The sequence below is a fragment of the Rhipicephalus microplus genome, chromosome 3 (assembly GCF_043290135.1).
Source record: "Rhipicephalus microplus isolate Deutch F79 chromosome 3, USDA_Rmic, whole genome shotgun sequence".
NCBI lineage: Eukaryota > Metazoa > Arthropoda > Arachnida > Ixodida > Ixodidae > Rhipicephalus > Rhipicephalus microplus.
This window is the reverse complement of record NC_134702.1, coordinates 60,813,853-60,828,493: the sequence shown is the minus strand read 5'-3', so window position 1 is coordinate 60,828,493 and position 14,641 is coordinate 60,813,853. Positions and strand designations below refer to the sequence as shown.

Genomic DNA, 14,641 nt, shown 5'->3' with positions numbered 1-14,641 from the left:
AGGAATCATTCAGCTAGCAATAGGCCTGTTCACCTGCTGGTCACGAACTTCAGCGACGAACATCGCCACCTAACGAGACCCCCTGCCATTGCATATTGTGAAGAACTTGCCAATGCCAATGGTTCGTCCACGTTAGCTTTATTTTCATCGAATGGCCACCCTGACGAGGCCTTCGTGAGCACTCTCGGCGTAAACGAGAGACTACCTTCGGCTCAACGAGAAAGCCTTTTGCGTTTACTCGGCTCATTTCAAGACTGCTTGGCCACTACGTCAAAGGTTAAACAGACACGCCTTGCTCAGCACCGTATCATCATAGAGAAAGAAGAAGACAAGAGCGGACACTCCGCGAAACCTGGCCTCAGGAAGTGCGTCACGACTACGTAACGAACTAGTGCTCCCACCACACGTCAGAGGGCGCAAGCGCAAAAAAAACACAGTTATAATCAATGCAACAGAATTGTTTTCACAAATTAATAATTACACGCCCAAATTTGGTTTGTTCTTTATACATAAAAACGATTTATTCAACACACCTTACGCGATTATTTTTCTTCAGCCGTACTGTCATAAACACCATCTACCCAGCGACAAGCCCATGCATGACTGACAGCGAGAAGCTTTCGTCGCTTTCGTCAACGTCGGCTGCGTCGGCGTTTTCAAGCGTGAGATAACAGGTGAGGCACGTTTTCAAGCGAAGCTTGTTGAATGACATGTTGTTGGTCTTGTTGGGTCATTTTTTCAGAAAACGGTTACGCCTGCGCGAAAAAGACACCATGCAACAAACATAGAAAGATGCACACACACACGTTGCGCTTCGTGTGTGCGAGTTTGTTTCTTACGTGGCGTGTCATTCACGCAGTTGTAACCTTTTTCTGAAGCTTGTAAGGACTGGGAGGTTCGCTAAAAAGAAAGTTTGTGGCTCTATGCGGCGGTTAGACGGGAACATTGTGCAACGTATGCAGTATAGAAAAGGCGGCACGGCGTCAAGCCGAGGCGACGCGTGCTGCGTCTGCCACGGACGCGAGCGTCTGTGCGCTGAGCATAGCTGGGCAGCTAGGTCGTAGGCTCGGTGCAAAATATTGAGAAGCGTTTGTTGGGCCTCGCATGCTTCACGACGCATTTCCCGAAGGCTCGGAACACGAATAATTCTTGGTGTGCCGGAGGCAAATCTGGACTAGCCAAGTGGCCATCATCTTCGTTTCTTCGCTAGCCTTGTGCCACTAGTGCAAGCTGCCCACAAATTTTTTTGACGTTTCCAATATAATTTTACCGCACAAATTTCAACTACGATTTTTCTTCCCAATGTACTGCTGATACTGCGTACGCACGAAGGTGTTCTAATGTTCCCAGGCCGCGATACCATTGCATTACAAGGGATAGCGGCCTGGAAACTTCTGAAGATCTTTGTTCGTGGTCTTGACGTATATCTTTGTAAGTCAGAGTTTTATGGGTCAGAGATGTATCACTGGTTTTGTATTGTGCATCGATTAGCTAATCATTCAAAGGGGTTTGCTGGTACACTTATGACGTGCACATATCTTTTTTGTAATTTGACAGCGAAGCATCCACTTACTAACATTTTCAGACCGCGCTGACGCCATGCCGTCCGGCGGTCCAAGCTACGGCAGCTACTGCTGTGTATCGTGGTGCTTCAACAATGGCAGAACCCACAAGAAGCCTGGGACGAGTTTCTTCCGCGTACCACGGGACGGCAGGTGTGTTAAAGCTTTTGTATGGTTTGCATGTCTGTAGGCTTACTGTTCGTACTTGCTAAGTGAGGGTAACAATAAAAAATCACTATTCAAGCACTTCCCCTTTCAGCTGATAGTTCATTGCCAATGCAGGATGAAAGCATGGATGCAGTATGCTGGACGCGATGATCTCCTGAGTAAGCCGGCCAGCCTATTGTACGCAACGTACAGGGTTTGTAGCGACCATTTTACTGCTCAAAGTTTCATGGACCCTGGGCACACAAGGCTTACAAGAATGGCTGTTCCCAGTGTGCAACCAGCTGCACCATGTAAGTGATTGACTGAAACTCAAATATGTGCAATAGCAGCCACTTGTATTGAATCAGTGGCGACAGTTAACCGTGAAGATCTCTGTAGCCGATAGAGAAACCTCACTACAGAAGTAACACTTGGAAAGTCTTAAGTTCTGTGAATTGTGGGCTATTACCTTCCTAACAGCAGCTTTACATTTCTGTCATTTTTTGATGCTCTGGACCTGCGCAACTTGTTTTGAAAGACTTTAAAGGGCTATTTCACGTTATCTTCAAGCCTGAGTGCACATGTACGTATACCTTTCATCAGTGAAAGCTGCCACTGTTGATAATTCCAAAAATCACAAATTACTTGTTTCCTAGTTGGTGCCGTCTCTTTTCTTCCACGTTCGACCAATTTATGCGTTTGAAAGAGCTGTTTAAGCTTCCCCATGCTACAAGCTTTGTAACTTGTACCAACTGCACATATATGCAGGTTCTCTGAGCGTCGCTTCAAGTAGTGACTGTGACATGGCTGCAGAAGCTGCACTGCAAGGTGCGGATGAGCTTCAGTTTGTGTTATTATAAGCCTCTTACTGACACATTGTCGTAATTTCATCTCTTCAGGACCTGCGGTAGAGGCTTCAGAAAGCGGCTCCCACACATTGAGGTGCCCCGATGAACAGGGTGCGTTCAGTGTCGCGATTTCTTTTTTTTTTTTACCCAAATTGACTGTTGACCAAACCTCTGCAGGTGGCAGCTCCCTTGTAGCTGGTGAAAGAATTTCTGATGATTTCGTCTTGCCGGAGAAAACCTTAACCAGTCGTTCAGCTGTCACAAAAGGAACTTGTGTGGCCGGTAAGTTGTATGTTCACTTCAACACCAGAGTGGATTGATATAGAGACTTCCGCAGGCCGCTCGCAAGATTGTTCCGACAGCATTGTCCGAGGCACTGAACAAGCTTCACAAGACCCTCCAGAAGACGTCTCCGCCAACAGCTCCACGCCTGAGTGCCTTAGAGAAAATGGTGACTATGCTTTTATTGCAGCAGTTTTTAATGTGCTATTTTATGTTTAGGACATTCTGAGGAAACTATCCTCAAAAGGACACTACGTGTGCACTTACAAAATGTAAGGGTGGGCTCTCAGTGATTTTCATTTTTTTTGTGCATTGTCAACATTGTGAATGGTTTGTTTTTAGGTAGTGGAATCGAAAACTTTGTACCACAGAAAGTTGTGCACCTTGGGTCTGAAAGAGCGAGGAAAGTGCTCGTATGGGATTAGTTGTTCTTCGCTTTTACATCAATTTTTTTGTTTATTGCAGTGCGTTCCTGTGTGCCAGCGACAATGTCTCCATCAATGAAGTACAAGCAAACCATTAAACATCTGCAAGCCAAAGTAGCAGCACAGCGGAAAACTATCAAAAGACTGCAGAGACAGCCTCACCAAGCACCGTCATCGACTACGAAGGCCCTTGAAGTTATCCGACCGCACGTCACCGAGGAGGTTTTTAAACTTCTTTCTGCACATGTTCGCTTGAGGCCCAAATGCAAGGGCAAGCGGTTTCCCGTGTGGTTCAAGAAATTCGCTCTTCACTTAAACTTCCGAGGTCCGCGAGCATACCGATTTCTGGCTCCGTATTTTTCTTTGCCCTCCCGGCGTTCATTAAGGAGGTGGCTAGCTAATGTAAAGATGACTCCAGGCATAATTCCAGGAATCCTTTCTTCCATTGCAACAAATACTCAAGCTTGGAATGAACGGGACCGAGTGTGCGCTTTAGTTTTCGACGAAATAGCACTCAAAAAGAATTTGTACTATGATGCTTCAAGAGACGTTGTCCAGGGTTTTACAGATGATGGCACTCATCGCACTTCAACCATCGCTGATCGAGCACTGGTTTTTCTTCTTGTTGGTGTTTCGAGAAAGTGGGTTCAACCGGTTGCTTTTACTATAGGGCACACATCAACACCATCATCTGTTATGCATAACTTGCTGGTGTCACTCATTTTGGAGCTTAGGAGCATTAATATTGCAGTGAAAGCAGTCATTTGTGACCAGGGCAGTTCAAATGTAAGTCTCGCTAACCAACTAAAAGTGACTGTAGCAAAGCCTTTTTTTGAAGTTAATGGTGAGCGGGTATATTACATTTTTGATGTTCCGCATTTAATTAAAACAACGCGCAATAATGTCCAAGCACACAAGTTATACATTGGGGATGACATCGTTAACTGGTCGCACATTGTAAGCCTTTACCAATCCTCACATGAGTTGCGGTTGCGATTGGCTCCAAAGTTGACTGAACGGCACGTTCATCAGAAACCTTTTTCTAATATGAAGGTCAGCAGAGCAACTCAGGTCTTCAGTGCATCAGTTTCGATTGCTATCACGGCAATGGTGTATGCGAAGGTGCTGCCTGCCTCGGCCATCACTACAGCTCAATTTTGTGATCGTATGGACAGGATTTTCGATGCCTTGAACAGCTCGAGTAAAAAAAGAACTTCGCAAAAGCTGCGGCATGCAATCATGAAAAATGATTCAGAGCTGATTGACTTCCTCCGAGGCCAGCTTCCCTGGATTGCATCATGGCAGTTTGTTGGCAGACGTCAACCACAAACCATCGTAGGTTGGCAAATAACAATTCAGGCAATTTGTCAACTATGGGACGACCTCTCCAAAAATTACAATTTTGAATACCTGTTAACACGCAGGCTTCAACAGGATCCTCTGGAGAACATATTTGGCCACATTAGGCAAAAACAGGGTTGCAACACCAACCCCAATGTAGCACAATTTATTTGTGGCCTGAAGCACATCTGCATAAGAAAACTCTTCAAGCTGTCAGAATACGGAAATGTCGAGGATGATGAATGTGACCTCCTCCAGGAACAGCTGTCGCCATTCTCCCTCACCAGTGCGTCTCTTGTGGATAATGAGGAGTGTGCACAGCCACAGCCTGACGACTTTCCCGCTCTAGACGATCTCTCTGAACTTGCGACAAACATTCACTCCCATATTATCGATGACTCCGCTGCATATTATGTAGCTGGTTTTCTCATCAAACACTTCCTTCGGAATGCATGTGACGGTTGCAGTTGCCCACAGTTACTGAAAGACGACAGTGAGACGCTTAAGGGTACCCACCAGTATTTCACAATGCTCAAAGCATACCACGTCCCCAGCAAACTTTTTGGGAATCTCACTGTGCCATCAGAAGCAGCTTTTGCATACGTACAACAACTTGAATCTCGCTTTCTTGCCATAATTGAGGCCACTGCACATCACCTGAAAGTGTGCGATGTTTTGTATCACCATCTGTCAAGTGTTGGCGATTTTCATTTCTGCTCTGCTGGGTGTCGCGCTAAGTTTCTGAAAATGTTTTGCCGGGTTCGTTTATGTTGGCATGTGCGTTTTGTGAACCGAAACTTAGACAGGGTTAGGTTCCAGTCTTCAATCTCGGGCATGCAGCTTGACAAGTTCAAAGGTTAGCAATTAGCGGCGGGTTTACACTAAAGTATTGGAGTTGAGCCGAATCCTGCAATAGCTTTGTTATGTTATTACTTCGTTACAGCAGACTTCATTATGGTCTTATGTGCTTATATTCAGTTCAACTGGACTAACCACTCCTTCGTTGCATTCATTGTTTTGGTTACCCGCTATGAGGAGTACAAACACTGTGTATTCGCTCGAAGTGATTTGCATAACCTTAAAAAGAATGTTGGGCATCCTGTCTGTATTTTTTGTAGCAAATACGGGCGAACTGTACACTTTACTGTGGGTCGCTTGGTCACTGTGTATGCTTTATCTCTCCAGCTCAAGTAATATATCGATAAAAAAACCGCTTGTTGAAATGTCTTCGAGCGGGTAAGGAACACAGTATGAAGTGGGCACGGTTCATGTTATCACGCTTTTCGTATTTTAGCTTCTCATCAACCTCCTCATCTTGCCCATCAAAATTTTCAAAAGAATACCCAAACTTGTAGTGTTTGATGGGGCTGCGGACGCTGCCATTTTATTTTTATATAGCTTGTGAGTGATAACGTACGATGTAGAGCCTTTGTGAAAAATAATGAGCCAAAGTGGTTTCCTTCTGCTATTTATTAGCCCTGTAATACCGCTCTCGTAGCACCAATTAAAGTCCACAATTCTGGATAAAGTGATGACTACAATCTATTTTAGCTCGCAAGCGTCACAGCAACACCCAAACGCAAATCACTTGGGATCTTAAGTTTTTGATGAAGGCGACGCATAACAAAAGCCACAAGACCTGCCAGTGTTGTAGCATAAAGTTTGTCTTTCACGTAGTGAGCAAGCTGCAAAGCCCTACCTTTCTGAGGACAAGCAGGCATCAAGTCTGCTTTTTTTCATTTTGGACTAGCTGTTCTTAAGCACAGCCAGCACACTGCACCTTTGCCTTTCTGTTATATTGTGTCGTGTGGTTTCTGTGCGCTCTTTTTTTCTATGCATTATTTCAGTTAAGCCCAGGCGTGATTCGCGACTTCATTGCTGTGTATATGTCACTTCTTCCTTCTTCATCAGCATTGTGCGCTATGTTTTTGCCATAGATCCTTAGTTACCCACTGGCCCGGTGTGTCATACTTCACCAGTTTCTCGGCTTCTGCCAACTCTAGCGATGTGTGCGTTGTCTGTGTTCTCTATGTATTTGTTACAATATTTGTTACAATTTATTTGTAAGGCGAGATGCATTTGTTGTCTACCTTTGTCATATTGTGCTTTTTATATTCTCATACTCTACCTTGCCTTTGAATAAAACATTGCGGATGCTCTGTTTCTTTGACTGATATATACATTGATCACTTGTTCCAAAAGAAAAACACAAGCGCGATGAATAAAACGATAGTGAATTATCATTACCTGCATCTCTTTTTTTTATAACTTAATCAAAATAAAAATTACGTCACGACCGATTCGCACGAACCACTGAACAAAACAAAACAGGGAATCGCTAAATCAAAACGACCTACAAAAACTATCCATTTGGGCGATGAATAGTGGTCTGAAATTATGAACTTACGACATAGCCAAACGTCGGTTATGCAAAGTAATTCAAAAGTTGCGCCAGTGAAACCGAAACCGGAAGCGCAAGCCACTTGCTCTCATCAACCACTAGGTGTGCTAGAGTCGATTGGGCCGCTGGGGTCTACGGGAGTGTCCACTCTTCACCTTTTTTATTTCTCTATGGTATCATCACGGAACCCACCGAGAGACCCATCCGACAACACGCCTATAGGGTGTCGCAAAAAAGAGCAAGACGCTATACGAGATGCTTCAGGACGACGTCGTTGAGCCATCAACCAGTCCCTGGGCTTCGCCAGTTGTGCTAGTAAAGAAGAATGATGGTAAGTTGCGTTTTTGCGTTGATTACTGTAAACTGAACAAGGTCACCGAATAGGACGTTTATCCTTTACCCCGGATAGATGATTCGTAGGACCGTATACGTAACGCTAAATATTTTTCTTCCATGGATTTACGTAGCGGCTACTGGCAAATCGCAATGGATGAGCGCGACCGCGAAAAGACGGCGTTTATTACTCCCGACGGCCTGTACGAGTTTAAAGTGTTGCCTTTCGGTCTATGCTCCGCGCCGGCTACTTTCCAAAGAATGATGGATACGGTTCTCACAGGGCTCAAATGGCAATCACGTCTTGTTTACGTTGATGACGTCGTGGTCTTTGCAGACACGTTTGAGCAACACGTCCAACGCCTTCATGCAGTACTTTAGGCAATCAGAACAGCGGGGCTTTCTCTCAAACCCGAGAAATGTCAATTTGAATATGAAGAACTGAAGTTCTTTGGACACGTTGTGAGCCATGCCAGCATCCGCCCAGATCCGGAGAAAACCCGTGCTGTTGCCGCCTTTCCCGCGCCCACAAATAAGCGTTACCTACGCCGATTTCTGGGGCTCTGTGCGTATTACAGGCGCTTTGTCAAAAACTTTTTGAAGATTGCTGAACCCCTCCACAAGCTTACAAAAGACGGTGTCTCGTTTGTTTGGGGTCCCGATCAGTGCCATGCGTTCGACACCCTCCGAAACCTCCAGGCTCCGCCTGTACTGGGTCATTTTGACGAAAGCGCTGACACGGAATTACACACTGACGCCAGCAACGTTGGACTAGGAGCGGTATTAGTTCAGTGGCATAATGGCGTAGAGCGCGTGATCGCTTATGCAAGCAGAACGTTATCCCCAGCGGAGAAAAACTATTCTGCAACTGAGAAGGAATGCCTCGCTGTTGTCTGGGCCATAACAAGGTTCCGCCCATCTTTGTGTGGCCGCCCATTCAGGGTAGTTAGCGACCACCATTCCCTTTGTTGGCTCGCAAATCTCAAAGATCCCTCAGGTCGTCTAGCACGATAGAGCCTTCGGCTACAAGATTTCGATGTCACCATCGTCCACAAATCTGGGCGGAAACACACCGACGCTGACTGTCTCTCACGTGCACCGGTCGAAAATGCCAACACTGACCTTGAAGACGACGACACTTTTCTTTCTGCCGTATCAGCAACCCGCTTGGCTGAGCAACAGCGTCACGACTCGGAGCTCATTCCGCTCATTGACTACCTGGAAGGACGCAATTCCCACCCTCCTCGAAGCTTTGCACGCTTGCTATCCTCCTTTTGTTTCCGCGATGGAGTGCTTTACAAAAAGAACTTTCATCCTACACAAGCTATGTATCTGCTTGTTGCGCCAACTACGCTTCGTGGTGACATTTTACGTGCGTGTCATGATGAGCCATCGTCCGGACACCTCGGCTATACGCGCACGCTGCAACAGATTCAACGCTCCTACTACTGGCCACGTCTCGCAAAGACTGTGAAGCACTACGTTCGCACATGTCGCGACTGTCAGCGACGTAAGGTTCCACCTTTACGACCAGTGGGACTACTGCAACCAATAGGCCCACCAAAGGCGCCCTTTCATCAGATTGGCATGGACTTGCTGGGGTCATTCCCCACGTCTTCGTCTGGAAACCGGTGGATTGTGGTCACTACCGACTACTTAACACGCTACTGTGAAACCAAGGCGCTTCCAAAAGCAACCACAGCAGATGTCGCCCAATTTTTCGTGAACAGCATCGTCTTACGCCACGGTGCTCCAGCTGTCGTCGTAACTGATCATGGGACAGCTTTCACCGCAGAAATGCTGCAGGAAGTCTTGCGATTAAGTGGCACGGAACATCGTAAAACAACGGCTTATCACCCGCAAGCAAACGGGCTGACTGAACGACTCAATAACACAATTGCAGACATGCTGTCAATGTATGTGGACATCAATCACAAGAACTTGGACGCCATACTTCCCTACGTAAGTTTTGCGTATAATACTGCTGTTCAAGAAAGTACCGGTTTCACACCTTTTGGCTTAGTCCACGGTCGCGAGGTCACGACGATGCTCGACGCCATGCTCCTGCCCGACAACTTAGGAATATACCGCACCGATGCCGCCAAATTCGCGCAGTGTGCAGAAGAGGCCCGTCAAATTGCTCGTCACCGTATTCAAAATCACCAAACCGCAGACGCACGCCGCTACAATCTTCGTCACCGTGAAGTTATTTTCAAGTCTGGTGATGAACTCTGGGTGTGGACCCCTATCCGACAACGTGGCCGTTCAGAAAAGCTTCTTCGCCGCTTCTTCGCCGCTACTTCGGTCCTTACAAGGTCGTACGACGTCTCAGCGATGTCACATACGAGGTTCTCCCAGAAGGCAGTTCGAGACGTTCCCGTTTCACCCCGCGAACTGAAGTCGTTCACGTTTCACGGCTGAAACCATACTTTTCGCGCTGTGAATCACCAATGAGTGACTGACTTTATTCGTCTCTCCTTTACATTCTTTCCTATTTTTCTTATTTCTCATTTAACTCTTGGCTTCACAGCCAACTATGTTATTCCGCCTTACGCCATTGAGTTTGCTTGCATGGTATTTTCATCTCATTTTCTTTTTCTTTTTTTGCCTTCATGTACAGCATCGAGACGATGCTTCTTGAGAGAGGGGGTAATGCCACCATTGATGAACAAACCGCTGTGACTGATACTCGTTTTGGGCTTCGAAGAAGAGAACATTTTCGTTGCTCTGGTTCGGGTGAACTCCTGGCTGCATGTCTTGTTTTTGCTCGCGACAATATAAACGTTTCAAAGAATGAAGAATTGAGCTGTATATTCTTTTAGTCTGACTGATAAATTCCTCTATTGCGTAGTAAACATCCTGGTGACTGTAGTCCAGAATACAGGCGCCGAATTATAGAACAACTGATTCGGATATTTTCAGACCCAAGTTTTGAAGAGGTGGTATTATGAATTTTCTTCTCAATGACGTATAGCGGCGACAGGATGGAAAGTAATGACTGATTGTTTCCTCCGCCTTACAGAAGACACACAGAGGAGACAACGCTTGACATGCTCAATGCAGGTAAAAGTTGAGGGAAGTAACCCGGCCGCGAAGTTTGGTTATGGCCACTTCCATTATTCTCGACCGCGATAACCCACTTTTCCATCTGCTTGAAAGTGCAGTGAAAATAACTTCCGCTACTTGGAAATGCAGTGAAGGTAACTTGCATGCTACAAAAACATACGCGTCTTACAGGCATGCTTCACAATGCAACATGCAATATCGAAGTAATAATGCGTGGAACAAATCTACATTGTGACTGGGCGTCAAAATACGTGATTATCATTACTTGATGGTTCAAAGCGGGCTACCCACTGAAAAAAAGCATACACTTTACTGCGTCTTTATCCTTAGGGCCGCGTAGGGGGCGCGTAGCAAGTTCGAAAAGATTTCACGTGCACATTTGCCCATGGTTCAAAACATAGTACCCACTACACAGAGGGCATCCGTATGCGAAAGCACCACTAACACAAGCCGTTTGGAACTCGCTTTGCATTACTACGTACTAATGACAGGGTATCGCTATTGAATTCAACTCTTGTAGGCGAAGCTTGAGAATCCCCCTTATTTATTTTCCAAAAGCATTGTGGATACGCACAGTACAACTGCTGCCTTCTGTGATCATTGCTGGGAACAAGATGGTGAAACACAACGCAAAATTATTCAAGAAGCTTGCCTTGCAAGGTGTGCCATCCTCTTCAACAGCCATCCTGATATTCCCTTCAGGCATGTGACACAGGTAGATGCAGTACCAGCGCACTGTGTCCTGTTCGAATGTGTAAGAAAGAGAGGGACGAAAGTAACAGCTTTGATGTTGGGACGGCTCTGTGATAGCAGGGTGCATAGTCCCAGTTGTTCTATTCCGTTTACAGGACACCTGTTTGTTCATATACCAATATGTAGGTAACTGCGTTTAGCGAAGAAGAAATGCGTATGCCTGTACACGATCTACGTTCTTAATACACCACGAGAAAGGTAAAGAATGGCTGTTTGTGCCAGTATATTCCCCTCAATTGAAATTATCACCTTCATACTTTGAAAAAAGTACGTGTCTGTGTAGGTAGAGAACTCTTATTACGCTAAACAATCAATTGCTAAATTAACGGTTGATCGAATCGCACTTTGCATCTCCCGAGTTAAATCAAACGATTATTCGAACACCTCGATGGAGGTGACGTAGCGAAAATCACAATTCGAACAATAACTTATGGTCTAAGCATCGACAGGTATTGACAACTAGAAACTCTTACACCATTAAACAAATGTCGATTTGCTTGAATGCATCAGGGATAACTCTCTAGAGAGGCTCATATTTAAAGTCTAGTCCTACAGGTGATCTCCTGACCTTCGATTTGAACAAAGTATTTTCGAAACCGGCTAGCCTGTGGCAAATACAACTTACGAACATAAGCTATTCCTGATTAGGACAATGATTTTTAGCTGGTCAAATCAGCACAGATAATAGGTGTATTACATATGCAATTAAGAAGCATGAATTTGGTTCACAAATGATGCATTTGTGAGTTTAAGTAACAGAATGACGCAACATGAAATTGGCTTACATCACTGTCATTAACACTGGACGTCTGTTCTGATGCGGTGTTTATAACGCCTAATGTACGAATGGGCTCTGCTCAACAAGAAGAAAAACAAAGAAAATGCACAGAGAAAGTTCTGTTTTGTTAAGATGCTTCATGCGTAAAATTTTTATTATTTGTCTGAGCTCTCAAGGTAACTTCAAAGTAACTATAGTTGGGACATAATAGCGCGAAGAATAAAGCATCAATCACGTTCGTTTTATTTATTCTTGTGTCAGTAAATTATTCTAAGTAAACTATGCCCGACTAACCAGCAACAACATATTTTTTTCATGATACGTTGAAGGTATCTTTAACAGTAATTATATGTATTACGCAATAATGCACCATGTTAATTTTGCTGCAATAATGCAATGAACTTGCTGCAATAATGCAGCACCTGCATATGGTATAATGGGCAGCTGAATATGAAGTTGTGGGGTTGGTGATGCCGCATTTTGATTAGTGTTGAATGCAAAATACTCTCTTGCACATTGCCTTCACTGCACTTCAAAGAACCACTTGAAATTTAAGCAAATACGTTGTTCCCAACAACGGTGTGTCCGATTTTATTACTGTATATGCGCACGCAACAACACAGACCTTAATTTCTAACCAGTCACAATATGTTCCTCACCAGTTTTGTGCGCAAGCGGTGGCATGCAGGGTCTGCAATGAACTTGTAGGGCATCACTTCAATGATCACACCTGCGTAATAACCATCTAATAATAATAAATTTTCTTATTATATCTTAATGTTGCGGAAGAAGTGATCTAACCAACCTAAATGGATCGCATACCTGTTATTTACTGTTTATCACGTGCCCAGAATAGCATTACAACAACTTAAGCACTGTGGCTACATGGTAGATGGAAAAATAAACTCAGTTTTCTTTGTAAACAACATGTACCTCACCTGAAATGACACTGCTGATGTAAACACATGCGATTCTAAGCAAAACCTTTAATATTTAAAGTGTGTTTGATGTTTTCGGAAAGATGGAGGCAGAAATGTTAAAGGCCCGTGTGCTCAGATTTGGGTGCACGTTAAAGAACCCCAGTTGGTAGAATTTTCCGGAGCCCTCTACTACGGCGTCTCTCATAATCATAGCGTGGTTTTGGGACGTTAAACCCTACAAATCAATCAAATCATGTTTTCGGAGAGGAAAAAAAACATTTTTAGTTTCACTCTTTCAATATAATGCATTCCGTGACTGATACAAACATGTTTTTATGAGAAAAGTTCCAGTTTCAACCAAATCACTCATCTAATTACAATCTTATTTTGCTGTACTCTAACTGGCAATGCGAAGGATACATAACGACTTAGAGGTTTTGTGTTTATTCATGAATACTGAGCATTGATTGATTTGTGGGGTTTAACATCCCAAAACCACCATATGATTACGAGAGACGCCGTAGTGGAGGGCTCCAGAAATTTGGACCACCTGGGGTTCTTTTACGTGCACCCAAATCTGAGCACACGGGCCTATAATATTTCCGCCTCCATCGGAAATGCAGCCGCCACAGCCGGGATTAGATCCCGCGACCTGCGGGTCAGCAGCCGAGTACCTTAGCCACTAGACCACCGCGGCGGGGCTTAATACTGAGCATATAGAGCATACATGGTGTCCGGGCAGCATAATCATGGCTCAAAATGTTTCACGAAGTAAACAATAACAATTACATCATATTTGCTTTCATGACCGGTTTTGTCATGAGTTGACTGTAAAAATAGAGAGCTGTAAAAGTTTACAGAGTATGGTAGTTTCAAAGCAGTAAAATTTCAAATTGAACGTAAACGTTAGCAATACACAGTTGCAAAATACGGCAAAGTGCCACTTGCACGTGCACTAACCCTTACATAACTGACTGCAACGAGCTGGAAACTGCATGCATGTGTTGATCCCCATCGTCATAGTCGTAATCATCAACATCATCATCATCATCATCGTTGTCGTCGTCGTCATCATCATTAACAACATCGCAGTTATTCCTATCATTATCACGGTGCATGTGCGAGATCACAATGCGCGCAAGTAGGCACCGTCCTCTTCACCCACATTATCATTAGGGGTCATCGCCTCAGTAGCGCGTTGAGTGAGACATGAAAAATGATAGCATCATCATAAGTGAACCAGTCTTATTTTAGAATCAAAGAACACCTTTCAGAAAGCCTGAGCATTGATTGTGGCACCTCTTATAGTAAAAATCTATAGTGTATTACTTGGCATCATCTCTGATGTCAATGCAGTTCTTATAGAAAGAATGACTCACGCTATTAACGCGCCATCGATTCACGCAGCCGATTTGAAAAGTGCATATGATTGCGTCCGGCTATATAGTTTTTCCTATATTAACGAAAGACCTATAAAATCTCACACTAAGTGACTACACGACAATTGTTTTCCATCGGAGAATATCTTTTACGTAACTTTAACAAGTACAACTCGAACGCGTATATCGAATAGAGCCCGTGACACCAATAAAAACCACAGCGACGACTATTACTATTGATGACTTCATGTTACTTTACTTCCGTCGGCGCTTTCGCGAAGATGGTACTAATAAGTCAGCTCGTTGACGCCTTGTATCCAATGTGGGCGCCTCCAGTGAAAGCTCCGCTGTGGAAGAAGCTTTCTCCGAGAAGCAAATTGCCTCGAAGTGGCAATGTTTTCCAACC

General features: G+C 44.5%; 1 protein-coding gene across 1 annotated transcript; it reads left to right on the top strand.

Annotated features, from left to right (window-relative positions):
• The first annotated feature begins 544 nt into the window (after positions 1 to 544).
• Positions 545 to 6,851, top strand: LOC142803750 (uncharacterized). The gene is made up of 8 exons (XM_075889622.1): positions 545 to 674; positions 1,586 to 1,715; positions 1,845 to 2,020; positions 2,478 to 2,537; positions 2,609 to 2,668; positions 2,735 to 2,839; positions 2,895 to 3,008; positions 3,305 to 6,851. The coding sequence occupies exons 2-8, from the start codon at positions 1,600 to 1,602 to the stop codon at positions 5,464 to 5,466; spliced, it is 2,793 nt and encodes a 930-aa protein (XP_075745737.1). The 5' UTR covers positions 545 to 674; positions 1,586 to 1,599; the 3' UTR covers positions 5,467 to 6,851.
• Positions 6,852 to 14,641: the final 7,790 nt, after the last annotated feature.

What these genes read in the sequence shown, in the direction of transcription:
- LOC142803750 (XM_075889622.1), top strand. Translation starts at nt 1,600, where the DNA reads ATGCCGTCCGGCGGTCCAAGCTACGGCAGCTACTGCTGTGTATCGTGG. An exon ending in AAAAGGAACTTGTGTGGCCG is followed by an intron (nt 2,840 to 2,894) that starts GTAAGTTGTATG and finishes AGACTTCCGCAG; the next exon opens with GCCGCTCGCAAGATTGTTCC. An exon ending in TGAGTGCCTTAGAGAAAATG is followed by an intron (nt 3,009 to 3,304) that starts GTGACTATGCTT and finishes TGTTTATTGCAG; the next exon opens with TGCGTTCCTGTGTGCCAGCG.